Genomic DNA, 17,992 nt, shown 5'->3' on the forward strand with positions numbered 1-17,992 from the left:
AGGGAAGAAAGCTTTTAGTTGTGCAGCTCCACTAACTTGGAACAGTCTGCAAACATGTTTCAAACTGAGCACTTTGGTTCCCCTGCATCACTTTAAAACTCAGCTGGCTGACATGCTGTTTGATACTCATGGTACCTGTCTCTGTAAATAGAGTTTGTAAACTGTACCCTGCACATTATGTTGTATGTCATCCTTATTGTTGTTCTGTTGTTGTTATGTTACATGTGTAACTAATGTGCTGCAGGTCACCCTTGAAAAAGAGATCTTTTGATCTCAAGGGGCTTCACCTGGTTAAATAAAGGCTACAAACAATGTGTTTACTACATGGTAAAGTTCAGAGATCTTGCTCAGAGGAATAATAGGCATACCACATTTTCAGTATTCAATTTTAAAAAGACGATAGATCATCACAGATTAGGGAACAAGCGTTCCTTGTGCTTTTTTCCATGAACAACCGTGCCTTTCACTGTTGTTTCTGATTAACCGCAACTATCTAACGGCAGTTTTTCCCAGGAAGCTACAGTGTTATGTGTGAAGTTTTCTTGAAAGACCAGTTCGCCACAAGCAGAAATACCACTGGCTAAATATCAGCATGATTCAAACAGTCATGTCTGGACTAGCTGTAAAAGGTGAAAATGATCTGTTGACGAATCAAGAACAAAAGTATTCAGTTTCTGTCCTTTATGACATTTCCCCAAACAATAGCTACAAGAAGCTGCTACCTGCAAAACAAACGGATGTTTCGTTGCATCAGTGATGAGCTACGTGCAGTGATCTATCCGTCTCAGATCTGTTATCCTAATACATAAATGTCTATATACTGTACCGCTGCTCATCCTCCTGCACAGGCTATAGTGTGAGTCAGTTGTTTTATATAGCATCAGTGCAATAAATATAAATATAAATCCATATATCATGCAGTGATCTGATCTGGGATGTGGGAGTTACGTGGTGAATATATGGGATACTGGCAGGGGAGGTGGTTGGCACTGAAAATGACCCGCATCCTAATAAATGATAGATTACATAGTTATTTTATTACGTATATTTGAAATATATATATGGAACGGAGAGGGGGTTTAGTTGTCTCCCACTCCAACAAGATGCTTTTTTTACTGCATGTGACGCATGTACGTAAGGCTTAAAACGGAATACTTTAGTATATAAAGTATTCTTTAAATTAAGCAGTCAATAGATACACTTTTAGAAAAACGAAATAACGAAAAAAAAGAGGAGGCTGGTGGCCAAGGAGACAAGGAGATGTTCCGATTCAGACGTTACTGATGCTGTAAGTGCAGGCAGGAGCAGACATTTCAGTCTCATAAACAATGCTGTACCAAAAACAAGCTGGGACGACATCACAAAACACTTCAGACGGTAGTCCTGAATAACACTGCTTGCCCTTAGGCATTAGCCCTGTTCCAAATCGACTCCTACGCACTCCGTCTGTAGTAACACTTACAACTATACATTAAAATATCATTTCAATCCACCTTTACTGACGTTTAGTGACAATTGTTTTCTTGTGAATTTGTTTTAATCTGATGTTTATGAGCTGCTTAGTTTTTGCAATGGTCTCTGTACAAAACTATAATCAAATGCAATGGGCTACCGTTCTCTAGACTTGATACGGTATACGATCGTCAGTAAAAAAACGATGTAACCTTGAAGTTAACATCAGTATGTCATCTCTTAATTTGCGCAGTTTAGGCTACTAGTTTATGTTTGCAATGAACCATTTGTAAACAGCGTGTTTTATGGCGGACATAAACGATGTAGTGCAGGTTGTTAGTGTTTAACTTCCAACACATGGTAGTTGAACACTTGGCGGACACAAGAAAAAGCACACGAAGTGAAAGTGTGTAGGCGTCGGTTTGGAACGAATAACAAAACGATTTTTATATGATAGAAAAAGAAAAACATAACCCCCAAAGACAAAACAAACTCAATGTGTGAAGCGAGCAAACAGGATCAACAGAGATAAATTGGATTCTATCCAACCTAATAAGCCTTGGCATGCCCAGAAATGTTGTAAAACACATCTCAGTAATGAGGTGCTGCTGAAAGATGAAGACAGCGTAGAGCACATGTGTCAAACTCAAGGCTCGGGGGCCAAATCAGGCCCTTGGTGGATTTAATTTCGGCCCGCAGGATAATTTCTAATTCCTATTATGGCGCGTTTCCACTGCAGCGGGTAGCCCCGTTTAAGCGTCCTTAACCGTCCTCAAGCGGCCAGGCCGGTTTTTGGTGGCCTTTCCATATAGCCTAGCACCGGCTAGCGGGTACTTTTTCCCTCTTTTTCCGGCCCCATAAAATCGTGGTTCCCTCAGACCAGGGCCAGGGCTGAACTAGTGACGTCAACACTCTCGACTGCTGATTGGTCAGAGAGAATCGTCACAAGATCGCGCGCGAGTTCATCCCTAGCGTCGCATATATATCTAGAAGCAAGCTTGCAGCATTTTTATAAACAGCATTTTGTAAACGGATGAGCTACAAAAATGGCTACGTCTAATAAGAAAAGCACACCGTGGTCGACCGAGGAGGTGACGACGTTCCTACATCTCATTGGGGATGATCAAATCCAGCGGGAGCTCGAGGGAACAACTCGAAATGTGAACAAAAACAAAGCCGATCGCCCCGCCTACACTGCGTTGCTACCCCAGGTCCTAAACTGTAATGGAAATGCGCCACGGCCTCGGACGGCCAGCGAGGCAGCCCGAGGCCTGAGCGAGGACGCTTAGGGACGCTTAAACGGGGCTACCCCGCTGCAGTGGAAACGCGCCATTAGATCTGGCCCGCCGGTATATTGCACACACACCTTCACTCCATCCTGAAGGTTTCCTCAGCTCAGAGCCTGAGCCCAAACATTGAGGAACTTCCTAAAACTAAATGAAGGAAAAACAGAAGTAATGGGTTTTGGTGGCACCACTTCTGTAGACCTGGGTTCCCTGGCTCAGTACACCATTACGAACCTTGGCATTCAAATGGACCCTGAACTAAAACTTGAGAGTCAGATTAAATCTGTGGTAAAAAAAAGCTTTTATCTCCTGAGGCAGCTAGCCAAAGTAAAACCTTTTCTCTCCAGACAGCGGTTTGAGACAGTAATCCACACCTTTGTCACCACTCGGCTGGATTACTGTAACTCTCTCTACATGGGGGTCAGTGGGTCCTCCCTCGCTCATCTGCAGCGGGTGCAAAATGCCGCAGCAAGGCTTTTAACTGGCAAACGGAAATATGACCACATTTCGCCCATTTTGGCTTTACTCCACTGGCTGCCAGTACATTTTAGGATTCATTTCAAAATCCTTTCGTTTACTTTTAAATCCCTAAATGGCATGACCCCACCATATCTTTCTGAGCTGCTACAACCCTACACGCCCACCCGCCCTCTCAGGTCAGCGGATCAACTGCTCCTGAATGTGCCCAGAACCAAGTCAAAGCTCAGAGGGGGCCGTTGCTTCTCTGTAGCGGCTCCCACACTGTGGAACGATCTGCCCCTGCACATCAGACAGGCCGCCACACTGCCTGCTTTTAAATCGCTTCTTAAAACCCACTTCTTCTCCTTAGCGTATGAACATCTTTTAGAGCGTTGTTTTTTAAATTGTCTATTGTTTTTACTTGTACTTGTTTTATGGTTTGTGAGCTGAGTTACTTTTTGTATGTTTTGTTTTGTTTATTTGCCTGTACAGCACTTTGGACTGGAAGTTTAAAGTGCTATATAAATAAAGCTGTATTGTATTATATTGTAACTTGCACCCAAGATGAGATGCCAAGTATCTGAACTAGCATCACAGAGCAGCAACCTGAGTTTAATGGATGCTTCCTTCTGCACTTTCTTTCTCACGACAACAGGGCATGTTTGGTTTTCTCTTTGAGGGAAATAGTTTTGTTGAAGCTGTTGTTGGCCTGTGGAGAAATGTACTCATAAGAAATGACTCTGGAAAAGCTGCAGATAGAGCCATAAGAAATGAATGCAACTGATTATGTAATGTTTAATGTTGTTTTTATAGACAATCATTTAAGCTTTGTTAGTTCCAGGTTTAATATGTGCAATAAGTTCATTTCAATACGTTCTGCAATAAACGTTGAACCAGTTGAACCCTCGAGTAGTACCCATTTTTTAATTTTGGCCCACTGTGTATTTGAGTTTGACCCCCCTGGCGTAGAGCATAAAACGATTTAGGACATGGTGTCGGCTAAACTCTTTCTGAAAATGTGAGCATCAATTTTTAGTTTAGAAAAAATATATAAAACACATTATATAAGGAATTAATTTAACACATACAGACACTGTTGGGAGGAAAAAGCATTACAGAGCCGGTCCTCAAAGGATGACTGTCTTGAAGTATATAACGTGTCTAATGCTCCATGTGAGGCAGCTGGCAGCCTCGCTCACGATAAGTAGGTTGGTGTGGTATGATACTCTTATGCAACATATTCCAAATGCTCTTATAAAACCAGAGTAAACACCGCAAAGTTCATAATTCAGTTTATTCTGTGTTGATTTGTTGTCCAGTTCTTCTAAAAGCAACACTGTGGGGACATGTTAGTGACCCTCATGAAAGGCAGCCTGTTGCAAAACCGACGCTCATTTGTCTGAGTGCCACGATGAACAATTACTACGTGTTCAAGGGAGACATTTATGTGCCGTTTCTCTTAGGCTGATATTGCCTATTTTTGTCCCTTTGTTTGGAGTTGGACATAAAAATAACAACATCTCATTAGTTTATTGAATTATAAAGCTCCCAAGCATGTTCTGCAATCCTGATCTTATCTCTTAAAGTGATTTAACGATGTCATGGTGCTTAAGTCACAAGCATCATGTTAACCATCAACATACAGACGGTGAAAAACAAAGGTGGGAATCTTAACAATGGCACTTAAATACTGACTATGGTAATAAAAACTAGTGTGTCTAGTCATCTTAAACTTTTGCTAAATACTCAATACTGCCTTGGTGAACATGAGGAACCACTTAAGCTGAGGCTTTGGTTGAGACATCCCATAATCTTTTTTGTATACACAAAAGGAGCCCTTCACTCCGAATTGGTAACAACCAATGAAGCGGTTCAGTTAAATCTAAGCAGCTCAAAGTGAATATACCCACATTAGTAATGGAAGGAAAAAGGACCCGTCATGTGATGCGGCTTTCACACCAGCGCTTTTCCCTTTCTAGCTCCGAGCGGGAGCTTTTCTGGTTCAGCTCCGGTTTCCCTTTTCTGCTCCCGCTCTGTTCACACCGCCCAGCACCCGACTGGTGCTGCCGCTGCTGCGTCATGACGTCACCGTCAATGGCGTTACGGCGCTCACAACAACGGGGAACTGCGTCGGGTCGATGATCGTGTTGCTTTTAATCACACGAAGCCAGATTAAATTAAATAACGACTTCTCCAACCTTATACTTTGCTCCAGAGTGCCGTGGTTCATTGTTTATTAATGTGTTTCTGCAGCATTTACCGACCGCTGCAGTGTTGGCTGCTCTTCCACGGGAGTTTATTCTCCCGTTAGCTCCCGTTAGCTCCCGGTTAGCGGCCGCTCTAAAGTATTCACTGTCCGACTCACACAAGCAGCTGATACATATCTCCAGTTCCCCTTAGCCTAAGTGAATGTGTGTCAGTCTGAATTGACGCTGTTTGGCATCACAACGCTGTTATGAAAGTTTATCTGGTATAACATGGGTGATGTTAGCATAGCAACCGAAGCTAAACTGACTACTTGCTATTGCTATCCTATTGTGGCATAAACCGTTTTCTACAGGCACATTTTACCAGCGTATTTTTATTATGATTCTACTTGTGATAGTCGGACACGACAACCTGTGCAGCCCATGTATTGATTCCATCCGATAGCTGCTATAATACAAAACAACACGTCTGCCTCTCTCCACAATGATCAATAACAGTGAACGGATGGTCAAAGTAAGGTACAAATAAACAGAATCACACGAAGCCTGGTTAGTGTTGCCTGACTTTATAAAGTGTGTTTATAAGCACTCTGCTTGTAGGCAGGCATGACAGTCGACCCATGTTCAGGGGAGGAGGGTTTAGTTTCCTGCACGTCTCGACGTAAGAGAGACGTAAGCGACGCCACCTCTTAGCTCCGAAGCTCTTGCCTCTAGACCGACAATTTTTTGGAGCTGGAAGTGAACCGGATTCCGGAGCTAAGAGGCGGCGCCGCTGCGGTGTGAACAGGAAAAACCGGCACTTTTCAGGCTCCAGCTCCGAGCCGGAGCTGTAAACGCGTTGGTGTGAAAGGGGCATGAGAGATCCAGAAATATCCACATAAAAACGTTTTTGATAATAACTTTACAAAAGCCTAACGGTACGTCCACACAGCAGCTTTAGACGAATCTTCCACCGCTTCCAACACTTCTCTGCCCATTGACTTTGAATGGGGATGACGTCACTTTGCCTCGCTTTTCGCTGAACTGCATTGTGGGGAAGCGAAGCGAAGATTTCCAGGATTTCCAGGATTCAAAAGTTGAGCAATGTTCAACTTTTGAAGCTGAGCTGGAAGCGTCAGCCAATCAAATCACGTTTATGCAAATCTGACAGTATAAGCGCTAGCCAATCAAACCGCGTGTAAGCAGGGAGAACCAGACCGCAGTTCATTTCCTCATATTCCAAACGAGAAATTACGGTAGCAAATCACCCGGTTCTTTACGACCAGACTATTTACCGGGATACAAACCGGAGGAACCAGGCATGGAGGGAGGTGGCAGAGACAGTGGGTGAAACTGGTAGGTTTTCGCCTGTTTGGGGAGTTTATATATATTTATTAGGGCCGGGACTCGATTAAAAAAATTAATCTAATTAATTAGAGGCTTTGTAATTAATTAATCGAAATTAATCGCATTTTTAATCACATATAAATATTTGACCTGAGAACAGTGAGAAGCAATTTTTTTCACATGGATTTTAGTATACCATTAGGCGCATTCACACCGCAGTACTTTTCCCACAAAGGTTCATGAGAACTTAGTTCATGAGAACTCTTTGAACCTGGGGGTGGATTAGGCAAATGAAGCCGCTGACGTCACTTCTTCTTCTTCTGCTTTGGGTTTACTGGCAGGCCGCAAACCACTTCACGGCGTATACTGCCGCCCAAAGTCCCCGGCCGGAAGTCCCCGGAGTTGGGGACTGGCTTCAGTAGAAGCTGCTGGGACTCCCAGCAGCTTCTACTGAAGCCTTCCGAGTAAATCGCCAGAACGCCGACACCTCCTCATCTCCACCGCTCCCATGTTTTCTTTTGTGTTGCCATAAGTTAGTCTCTCTGCATTTCTGCGCTGGGCTAATGCTAATAATGCTAATGCGAGGATAATAAAATGGCGGCTTCACAAAACTTTTTGGGAGTTTTACGGGGCGTGGTTTGCAATCCGCCCAGCCAATCAGACATATAGCTCTTTTCTCACAAGAGAGCCGTACGAAAGTCCCTGCTCTCTATCAGCTCTCTGCTCTCTAGCAGGGACTTTCGTGGGGGTAAAAAGGTTCTCATGAACTAATTTTAGTACCGGCTCTTTTTGGTGTGAACGCGATAAAAGAGGCTAACGTCCACGCTAGCTGCTATATGTTTTGCATTGAGGTGATACTTGAGGCTTGATGTGCTGCGGTGATATGCGAATTCCTTTTTGCATAATTTGCACACAACCGTGCTCTTATCGACGCTTCCATCCGTCCGTTTTTTAAAACAACATTTCCCACTGTTGTTCACTGTTGTTCACTGTGGTTTGTTGTTGTCTGAAGTCATGAACGTTAGTTGGTGCTCCAGTATAATCGGTACGCCTGAAACTCATCCAGTGAGAAACGTTCCGCGGTGCAAAAATAAGTGCGATTAAAATGCGTTAATTTTTTTAACGCGTTAATTTTTGTGTGATTAATTAATCTTAATTAACGCGTTAAAGTCCCGGCCCTAATATTTATATATATTGCTCGCATAAAATCCCCGGGGTTTTTTGCTTTGTATGTCGGGGGCGGGAGATTCATGTGATTGGTTGTTGGTCGCGTTGCTCGCAAAAAAATCCCCAAGCTTTCAGACACGCCCAGCTCCAAGATTTTCGAAAAGCTGCTGTATGGATGTACCGTAATTGATTAAGACACAACATTGGTCTTACAAAATAGACACACTTTTGAGTTTTAAAATGTTTTGTTGATGCCTGATTTGGAAAAAATCATTTTGATTGCTATATGATTCACGATATTAGCGGGAAACATGTATTTTTTTGCATATTAATTCATACTACCATTGAAACATACATTCAAATATAGGAATATATTAAAATACATAAAATGATGCTGTTTTTTGTAAAGGATCCAAAAAAGTACATTTTGTAATGATCTGTAGGTCACAAAATCTCTGAATCTGGAAAGACAGAATGCATCTGTCCAAAGGTCTTTGATCCATTTAAAGGTCACCTATTATGCAAAATCCACTTTTTCCCGTCTTTTTTATATCAACATGTGTCCCCTCTTCTTCATGTCTCTTCCACATCAACATGTGTCCCCTCTTCTCCATGTCTCTTCCACATCAACATGTGTCCCCTCTTCATCATGTCTCTTCCACATCAACATGTGTCCTCTCTTCTACATCAACATGTGTCCCCTCTTCTTCATGTCTCTTCTACATCAACATGTGTCCCCTCTTCTTCATGTCTCTTCTACATCAACATGTGTCCCCTCTTCTTCATGTCTCTTCTACATCAACATGTGTCCCCTCTTCTTCATGTCTCTTCTACATCAACATGTGTCCCCTCTTCTTCATGTCTCTTCTACATCAACATGTGTCCCCTCTTCTTCATGTCTCTTCTACATCAACATGTGTCCCCTCTTCTGCATGTCTCTTCTACATCAACATGTGTCCCCTCTTCTTCATGTCTCTTCTACATCAACATGTGTCCCCTCTTCTTCATGTCTCTTCTACATCAACATGTGTCCCCTCTGTGGAAAGAGACTCTGAAAGTTTCAGGAACAAAGATTCTCTCTCTTTTTGATCCATTTCTATAAAAACCTGTCTGAAAATGAGCTGATCAGATTTTGGCCACTTTATGAGGTCATCACGATTGTTTGTCTTGTGTAACCATTAGCCAATCACCAACCAAGGTAACCCCCCCCCCCCACCTTATCACCTGAATCTCCTCCTAGAGCACCATTGAGTTCTTTCTAACCAAATATCTGAGAATCAGCACTTTTGAAACAGGGCTGAAACAGAGGGGATTATGGGTAATGCTGCAATGATCTGTTTGGTATTTCCAGCCAAACACTTCAGAGACATGTTTGTCTGAGACCTATAATATATTGATGCAAAACAGTGTAATAGGGGACCTTTTAGAGATTGATCACTGTAACATGTATATGAATGATCAGGTAAAACGTCCTCTCACCATGATGACGGTCTTCGAGGAGCTGTGGCTGTAGCGCAGGCTGTAGTAGGCCAGCAGGCCCAGAAAGGTGTAGAACAGCAGCGTGGCCAGGTTACGGAGGTCCAGGACTGACTCCACCAGAGGGATGGTGCCCATCGTCCAATCACAGCAGAGCTCAGAGGGGTTCAGCAGGAGCCACGCATTCAAAGGAAGAAGGTAGTTGAAAGTCAGTTGTCTTGTGGGAATGACGCTGACAGCTGCCGGGTTATCAAATCTACAAGAGAGGACACAATAAAGAAGGGATTAGTTGACCAATAAAGCATGGGATGGGTAGAGCGGCGAGGGTCAACATGTGTGAATTTGTATACAGGCATGATTTGGGAGAAAATCTGTTTGGCCTAGCTTGAGCTACAGGATTTATCTACTATATATGTATACAAAGTCTAAATGTCCTCTATAGTAATAGGCCATCTATAATGAACAGAGACTATTCTTCCCTTGAGAATACGAGTGCCCTTAGCAAATGCCATTGCGTTTTTTATATTCCATAATGAGATCCCTTATGTGGAATTTCTTTTTTCAATAAATGGAGGATGGTTCAGAAAGTATTCAAAATGGAAAGAGGTCATCCCCTGGAGCGCAATAATGTATTCATGTGTTACAACAAAAAGCTGATATATATATATATATGTATAGCACCCATTACATTTTGTAATGTATCTTTTAGTTCAATTACAACTCATTTGTATGATACCTAACTCCTACAATGGCAGTTTTAAATGCTCAAATGAGAGATCCATACACAGACAAAAAATGAATACTCTCAAACATAAAAAGCATTTTTTTTAATGAAAAAAACTGTACACATTTTGTTTCATTATAAGCTTTTAAAAGTTGAAGTCAGCAGACAAACTGTAATCACTGAATGCCATATAATCAGACTGAAAATGGCTATAGGCACATAGGGGAGATGTCCACCTTGTTACAGAAAGCATCTGATGGGGTTATAAAATGAAAGAATGCCTAAGAAAAACAATTTGTTTCCATCATCTGGGGACCATGATGATTTTAAATGACACATTTTAATGGACATTTTGTGGTATTTTTCTTTTTAACTTCATGGAACAAATTGCTGATGAAGGGTATGGTTGGCCAGTTGGTAGTGGTAAAGCCCAGATAGTAGGTAGCATCGTTGGCACGTTAAAGACAACATGTTTTGAAAAAGTACACATTTATGCCAATTTCTTGTTGTTCAATAAGTGATTAACAATAATTCAAGCCTCCAGTCTAGGACAATAGTAATCCATTTCCTATCTGGCAAAGCTTTATCACCACAGTCATTGGACTATTAAAGTCCTGGCTTTCTGGCCTGCAGCTATTGTGATTCAACAACAGTTTGTCATGAGCATCAACCAGCCATCCTCGTTACTAGTAAGCAAAAACACATTTCACTACAAAAGCAATTGTTATAATTTGGACTAGAATGGCACTCTCGATTTATGTATAATTTCCTGAACTGTGACCTCGTTCTTTTATACGTGAGTTCATGAGCTTAAAGTCGTAATGATGAATCCTAAAAATATGTGTTTTTGGGATTAGTCGGACATCCCATGCAAACAGCACAAATACCTGATCTTGTAAAGGTTAGAAAAGTGAAGCATAATGTGTGTATCTGACTCAAATCTGTTTCAAAATGAGGTCCTTCCTTTGCCTGTACTATGCCCTTACGCCAAGTATCATTACAGTTCAAGACTGAAAGGATTCATTGTCACTTCAAAAAACCTGGCAAACGGAACTGTTCCTTAATCCTGTTGATAATCCTCCTTTGGCGGATGTTAATATGTAACCTGTAATGGTGGCTGTCCTGCAGTCACACTAGACATGTTTTGTTTATACGACTTCCACCTTCTTATCTCCTGATCTCTCTTTGGTGTTTATGGAGAACAGACCTCCAGCCTGATGTATCTAAACTGCCCTGGGACAGTCCTAACTTGTTTATGAGGTTTTTATCAACTAGTCACAACTAGGAGAGTTACAATCTACATATGCAGTATTGTTTTGGCTTCAACAAAGACATACTTTCAGACGGTCTGGAGACATTTTGAGGATTAGGGCTAGAGGATTAGCTATTTTAGGTTATTTGACTGGAAATGTATCTTGGCGATTAAATGCCATTTGGTTGAGTCTGCAAATTGATATTGGTTTTATTCTCTTGTCTTTGTTCATTTTAGTTAGTAAAGGTTTGCTCAGCATTTGACAGAGGCCACACACAGTGTAAATAATGCAAATTAATGTGAGATATAATTTCTTACTTTAAAGGGGACCTATCATGCAAAATGCACTTTTTGATGTCTTTTATAAATAAATATTTGTCCCCGGTGTGTCAGGGAACTCACGCAGCGTCAGAAAATAAAACCCTCTCTCTTTTCCTCCGTACCCAAATCTCTAAAAACGGGGCTACAACGGAGCTGATCCAGATTTGCGGCGATTTGACGTAATACCGGCGGAGGACCCACAGCACTATCAGAAGCGTTGCCATCAGAAACAATGCCCGACTGTTTTGGACGTAATATTGTCAGTGTTTATATTACATTACATGTCATTAGTCGCTTTTATCCAAAGTGACTTACATACATTCAGTACTGTGGACAATCCCCACAGGAGCAATTTGGGGTGAAGTGTCTTGCCCAGGGACACAACGACATGCTGACTGCAGTGGGACTCGAACTTGCTACCCCCTGATTCGAAGTCCAGCACTGTGTGTGAAGGAGCAGGAAATAAAAAGGAACTCACCTTGTGGTATAACCGGCAAGAGAGAAAGCCTGTTTCAGAAATAATCCTTGATCTAATAATCCTTGCGTTTCATCACCGCAGCATTTTAGACAGTCTGCCAGGTCCCGCATGTGCCGCCATAAGCTCCGCCCCCTTTTATTTTTTTCAGCCTTTATTTATACATGTGAAAATCTCATTGAGACACAGGGTAGCACATGTCTGCCAAGCATCTTGCTTCAGAAGCGAGGCAAGAATACTTCCTGGCATTCGGAAAACGAAGAGCGGAACAGGCTAGCAAGTGTGCAGGTGTGCTTCATATTACTGCCCCCATGGAACTAAGAGCCGATCGCGTTCACACCGGAATAAGTTCCCTGAGGGAAGATTACGCAAATGAAGCCGCTGACGTCACTTTTTCTTCTTCTTCTGCTTTGGGTTTACTGGCAGGCCGCAAACCACTTCACGGCGTATACTGCCACCCGGAGTCCCCGGCCGGAAGTCCCCGGAGTTGGGGACTGGCTTCAGTAGAAGCTGCTGGGAGTCCCAGCAGCTTCTACTGAAGCCTTCCGAGTAAATCGCAAGAACACCGACACCTCCTCATCTCCACCGCTCCCATGTTTTATTTTGTGTTGCCATAAGTTATTCTCTCTCCGTTGGTGCGCGGGGCTAATGCTAATAATGCTAATGCCAGCAAATAAAATGGCAGCTTCACAAAACTTTTCAGAGTTTTACGGGGCGTGGTTTGCAATTCGCCCAGCCAATCAGAAATTGGTACTTTTTTCTCCCCAGGATAGTCCCACCTCTCTAGCAGGCACTACAAATGGGGATAAAAGTTCTCGGAACTAAGTTCTCTTTTTGGTGTGAATGCAAAATTCCAGGCACTATCGGAACTAAACGGGAACAGTACGGGTAAAAGTACTCCGGTGTGAATGCGTCTAATGAGATTAAAATCTGTTTTCCAAGAGCGACCTGGCCAAGAGGGCAGCATGAACAAAGTTACAACAGATAAAACACAGACAATACAGGGTGACGAATACAGCTGTAAAACACAAATAACATGGCACATTAACCAGTCAATATGCAAATAAAAGAAACCATTATAAAACATTAAAAACTGGCACTTAGAGATGTCCCGCCTCTTACCCTATCACGTTCAATGTGTTGTAGCACTAGCCGATATAAGTGCAAGTGTTACATAGTGATGTCACTTTGTTGCAGAAGTAAACAAAGGAATCCAATGCAGTGTGGGGGAGAGAAACTCCCTCTGGTGGAAGACAGGGATTTTAGCCTTTGCAGACCATGTTTTCTGACAATAACGGAAACATTTGAAGGCTGTTCGTCTCAGATTAAAACACAGGGGGCAATCAACCGTATTTTTTTAGTAATTTCACAGAGCTCTAGAAAGCTACGTACTTTCGTCCTGTCTGTGAAAAGCATGCTGCTGGATTTCATTCCTGTTGACCTCCGTGCTTTCAGGATCAGGAAATTAAATCCCAGGTTCAGACAGACTTCTGATCAATTCCCTGGCACAAATGTTCCCTACTTCAAAACTTTGGCTTGACCAGTTTGCTAATTCAGTCTCTGTTGTAGCATCAGACGCTGCATGTTGAGCCCCCGTAACGACATTAAAACACTCACAAGAAGTTGTCTGTCTGAGGGAAAGACACAAAACGGTTTTCAAATTGAATTTTGGGTAGTATTTCGCCTTTATCAGAAACGATGCACAGGGTGTGCGTGTTGAGCTCCATGATATGTAAAGCAGATACTTTGTCAATGTCGATAGGTGTCATGGGCGAGAGGAGATCCCATAAGGTATGTTCACCTATCACCTAAAATGACTGATTTGAAATGCCATTTTCTTAATGTCTTTCGTTTTTTGTAAAGCACTTTGAATTGCCTTGTGTTGAAAGGTGCTATATAAATAAACTTGCCTTGCCTTGCCTATCATGTTGTGATAAAATTCCCCTGCAGTGATAACAATCTCTATGTTATCGCTACAATACATATCCTATTATAGCATAAATATTGCATTCCACATACATTTGGCTTTAGATGGTTTTCAGAGGGCACAGTCAACATGTTAGGAAAATCGTAACTTAGTGGAATAATAAAAACACTGTGTTCTCTTTTTCCATGCACCGTCATGTGAGAGGATTAAAGGGAATATGTTTCAGTTGGTTTCAGGTTGCAGTGGCTTCGACCTTTTAAACACTTCACATTTGACAGCTTTGAACGTCTGAGATAAAGGAATTAGAGTTCAATGCATATGAATGTGTTATTTATGCAGAACATCAAATCAGCAGCAGGAAGACAGAAGCCATGGGAAGATTTTCTACTTCAATCAAACACAAATAAAACATTATGTAAACTATTACGTCATCGAAAAAAGAGAACCAGTCTCGTATAATGCGTTTACATAATCCTGCATCCATCATGAGTTTCAATGTGTTCCACTGCCCTTTAGTATCTGCACATGTCTTTTCCTTTTGTGCACAAAACACACAGAAGAGCTATATATTTTTTTAAGCACGCCAAACTATGAAAGAAAATTACCTCAATGCATTAATATAAGCCATATTCTATTGACATGTATATAGACTTTTTGCACTACTTTTTAATTCGTATTTTATTATATATGTTGCATTGTTGGGGGAGCTCAGGTCAGAATAATTCATTGCCATTTCTACACTGTAGCTTTGTGCATGTGACAATAAAACCTTTGAATTTGAATTGAATTTTGAATTGAAATGTCATACAAATATTTCATCATCCTGTAGTAATATAAAAAGACAGTGAAAGTACGAATCTATTGAGTATAATACAAACTGGGAGAAATAGCATTATAGGCAGGGGTGCACATAACTGGTACGCATGCGCGGCAAAAATCTGAATTGCGTAACGTCACTTGTGTCACTACGCGCCTTTGCGTACCTCAAAACATCTAAACAAAACACATATTTCGTCTACACGTGTTTCTTGTCAACAGTCAATGGAGTAAACTACGAGACATGTAAAAAAAAAAACACAGACATTAAGCAGCTACGTTGCCGTTTCGCTCCCTGCAAAAACTCTTCGGACTTTCTGTGACTGACTGAACTGGGTGCTGGCCGAGCCGCGCAGGACATAACCGACGGACCAGTGAAGTTTACAGGAGGCAGAGGCTTAGATCACCGGACGACAGAGTTGGTCGCCGTGTGCACAGACAGGGTTAACGTCGGTATGAACAACAGAATTGTGTGGTCAAGCTGCTGCAGTTTTATTTACAACAAAGTGGAGTAAAACACACATTTGAAAACTTCCTCAGGGTGTTAATGGAAGAGTTTGAAATCAGACAGAGGTGGAAGAAGTACTCAGATCTTGTACTTGAGTAAAAGTAGAAGTACTCAGGTCTTGTACTTGAGTAAAAGTAGAAATACTCAGATCTTGTACTTGAGTAAAAGTAGAAGTACTCAGGTCTTGTACTTGAGTAAAAGTAGAAGTACTCAGGTCTTGTACTTGAGTAAAAGTAGAAATACTCAGATCTTGTACTTGAGTAAAAGTAGAAGTACTCAGGTCTTGTACTTGAGTAAAAGTAGAAATACTCAGATCTTGTACTTGAGTAAAAGTAGAAGTACTCAGATCTTGTACTTGAGTAAAAGTAGAAGTACTCAGGTCTTGTACTTGAGTAAAAGTAGAAATACTCAGATCTTGTACTTGAGTAAAAGTAGAAGTACTCAGATCTTGTACTTGAGTAAAAGTAGAAGTACTCAGATCTTGTACTTGAGTAAAAGTAGAAGTACTCAGGTCTTGTACTTGAGTAAAAGTAGAAGTAGTCAGATCTTGTACTTGAGTAAAAGTAGAAATACTCAGATCTTGTACTTGAGTAAAAGTAGAAGTACTCAGGTCTTGTACTTGAGTAAAAGTAGAAGTACTCAGGTCTTGTACTTGAGTAAAAGTAGAAATACTCAGATCTTGTACTTGAGTAAAAGTAGAAGTACTCAGGTCTTGTACTTGAGAAAAAGTAGAAGTACCAGAGTGTAGGAATACTCTGTTACAGTAAAAGTCCTGCGTTCAAAATGTTACTCAAGTAAAATTAGAAAAGTATTCTCATCAAAATATAGTGAAAGTAGCGACAGTAAAAGTAGTCGTTGTGCAGATTGGTCCATTTCAGAATAATATATATGATATGTTTTGTAATGATTGATCATGAAAGTGTTCTCAAAGCTGGTAAAGGTGCAGCTAGTTTTACAAATTAGATCAAAGTCAAGTACAAATATCATATAAGTAGAGTACTTGAAGAAGTGTACTTAGTAACTTCCCACATCTGAAATCAGATATGACTTCAAGTCATGTGATCATTTCTTAGTATTTGATCCTCCAACTTGGCCTCAGGAAATGCAAGGACTTCACAGTTTTGGCAACAAGTTTTGGAGAAAGCAAATCGGAGGCTTACAAAGAGACAGGGAGGTGCATCTTCATCATCTTCATCATCTAGCATGCAAGAAGTGTAAATAGAGGACAGTGAAGGAGACACTGAGGAGGACCACGCTTCGTGTGGGGTGAGTACCAAACGCTGTCTCCTGGTACTCATCTGAATAACTCACTCAAAAGGTTATGTTATAGGGTGTAAAGTGTAGCTGCTGATAGGATAATGCTGCGTACCTTGTGAAGACAGGAAGCTGCGACTGGATGATCTGGACCCTGACGATGACGAGCAGCAGGGTGCTGATGACGAGGACGATGAGCTTCAGCAGAGTCTGCAGGAGAGCGTAGGGGAAACCTTCTTTACCCTGCAACACCTGCCGAAGCGTGTCCAACAGCATGGGCAAGGAAAACTGAGAGAAAGAGGAAGGAATTGGTCAACAACAGAACATTATATTTTACAGGGTTCATACAGGCTTTCAGAATGAAGTCCCTTTTCCTTTTTGTTTTAGCTGTGAGCGACTCTTCAGTTCTATCGGTCTGAAGTTTCACAAACGTTTTCCCACCTCATTTGGCTGATTTTAGCGACTTACAGTAAATGCAATAAACCGTGAAGATATTAACTCAGAACAGCCAGAAACATGCAGGTACATTTGCTGTAAGTTAGCATACCATTGGAAGTGCTGGTGCATTAGCTTAAAATGAGCCAAACCTTGTTCTACATTTGTTGGTTTAATGGTTTAAAGCGCAGGTGTCACAGATGTTCTTTTAATTCTGCAACAGAGGATTCGGAGACTTTCTGTTGTTCGCTCCACCATTTTGGAGCCAAGATAGCAGTGTCGACACTTGGCATGCCTACGCGGGATTTCTGTAATGCTCTATCTGGTGTTTCTCAGATAAATATTAGACAGTTACAGCAGCTCGTGTTCTGACAGAAACCTGAGTCTGATGTGACAGAGAGCCTACAACAATCTGAGAAATATTTTCATTGGATACCTGTCTGTCACATAAATCATTTTAAATCCTTTATCGGTTTTTAGATCCCTTAATGGCTTAGTTTTTACTGTCCGACATGGTTCAGATGTATGTGACTGCAAGGTCTCTTACTCCAACCTCCTGATTGTTTAACAGGCACCATAGGTCAACGTTAAAATTGCCCGTCAACGTGTCCAGGAAGATTTCAATGTCTCGTGCAAATGAAATTCAAAGCTTTTCTGCAGGGAGAATCCTGTCTGTGGCCTTTAGACCAACCTGGATGGATTTCGCTAAAATCACCTATGAGAACTTTGCAGACTGCTGAGAAATTCAAGCCTCGATAACCCTGGAGTGCTATCATCCCAGCGATGGTATCTTGTTGTGCTGATGTGGCATCGATAAGAAGGGCTGGTGCTGACTTGTTTATTCAGCCCATTTCTTTTTTTTTATAGATATTTTTGGGCAACTTCGGTGTGCTCGGGAGTCTAACCC

The 17,992-nt window shown here is 41.6% G+C and overlaps 1 protein-coding gene across 4 annotated transcripts in view; it reads right to left on the reverse strand.

Moving 5' to 3' along the window:
* Positions 1–17,992, reverse strand: part of tmtc3 (transmembrane O-mannosyltransferase targeting cadherins 3) — a 48,757-nt gene that overhangs the window by 18,707 nt on the left and 12,058 nt on the right. For all 4 annotated transcript variants that reach the window (XM_034216398.1, XM_034216396.1, XM_034216397.1 and 1 more), the window contains exons 6-7: positions 16,766–16,938; positions 9,377–9,629 (exon numbers count right to left, since the gene is read on the reverse strand). In XM_034216398.1, the coding sequence (XP_034072289.1) occupies positions 9,377–9,629; positions 16,766–16,938 (426 nt within the window). The remainder of the gene's footprint in view (positions 1–9,376; positions 9,630–16,765; positions 16,939–17,992) is intronic.

The sequence above is a fragment of the Gymnodraco acuticeps genome, unplaced genomic scaffold, assembly GCF_902827175.1.
Source record: "Gymnodraco acuticeps unplaced genomic scaffold, fGymAcu1.1, whole genome shotgun sequence".
Classification (NCBI taxonomy): domain Eukaryota; kingdom Metazoa; phylum Chordata; class Actinopteri; order Perciformes; family Bathydraconidae; genus Gymnodraco; species Gymnodraco acuticeps.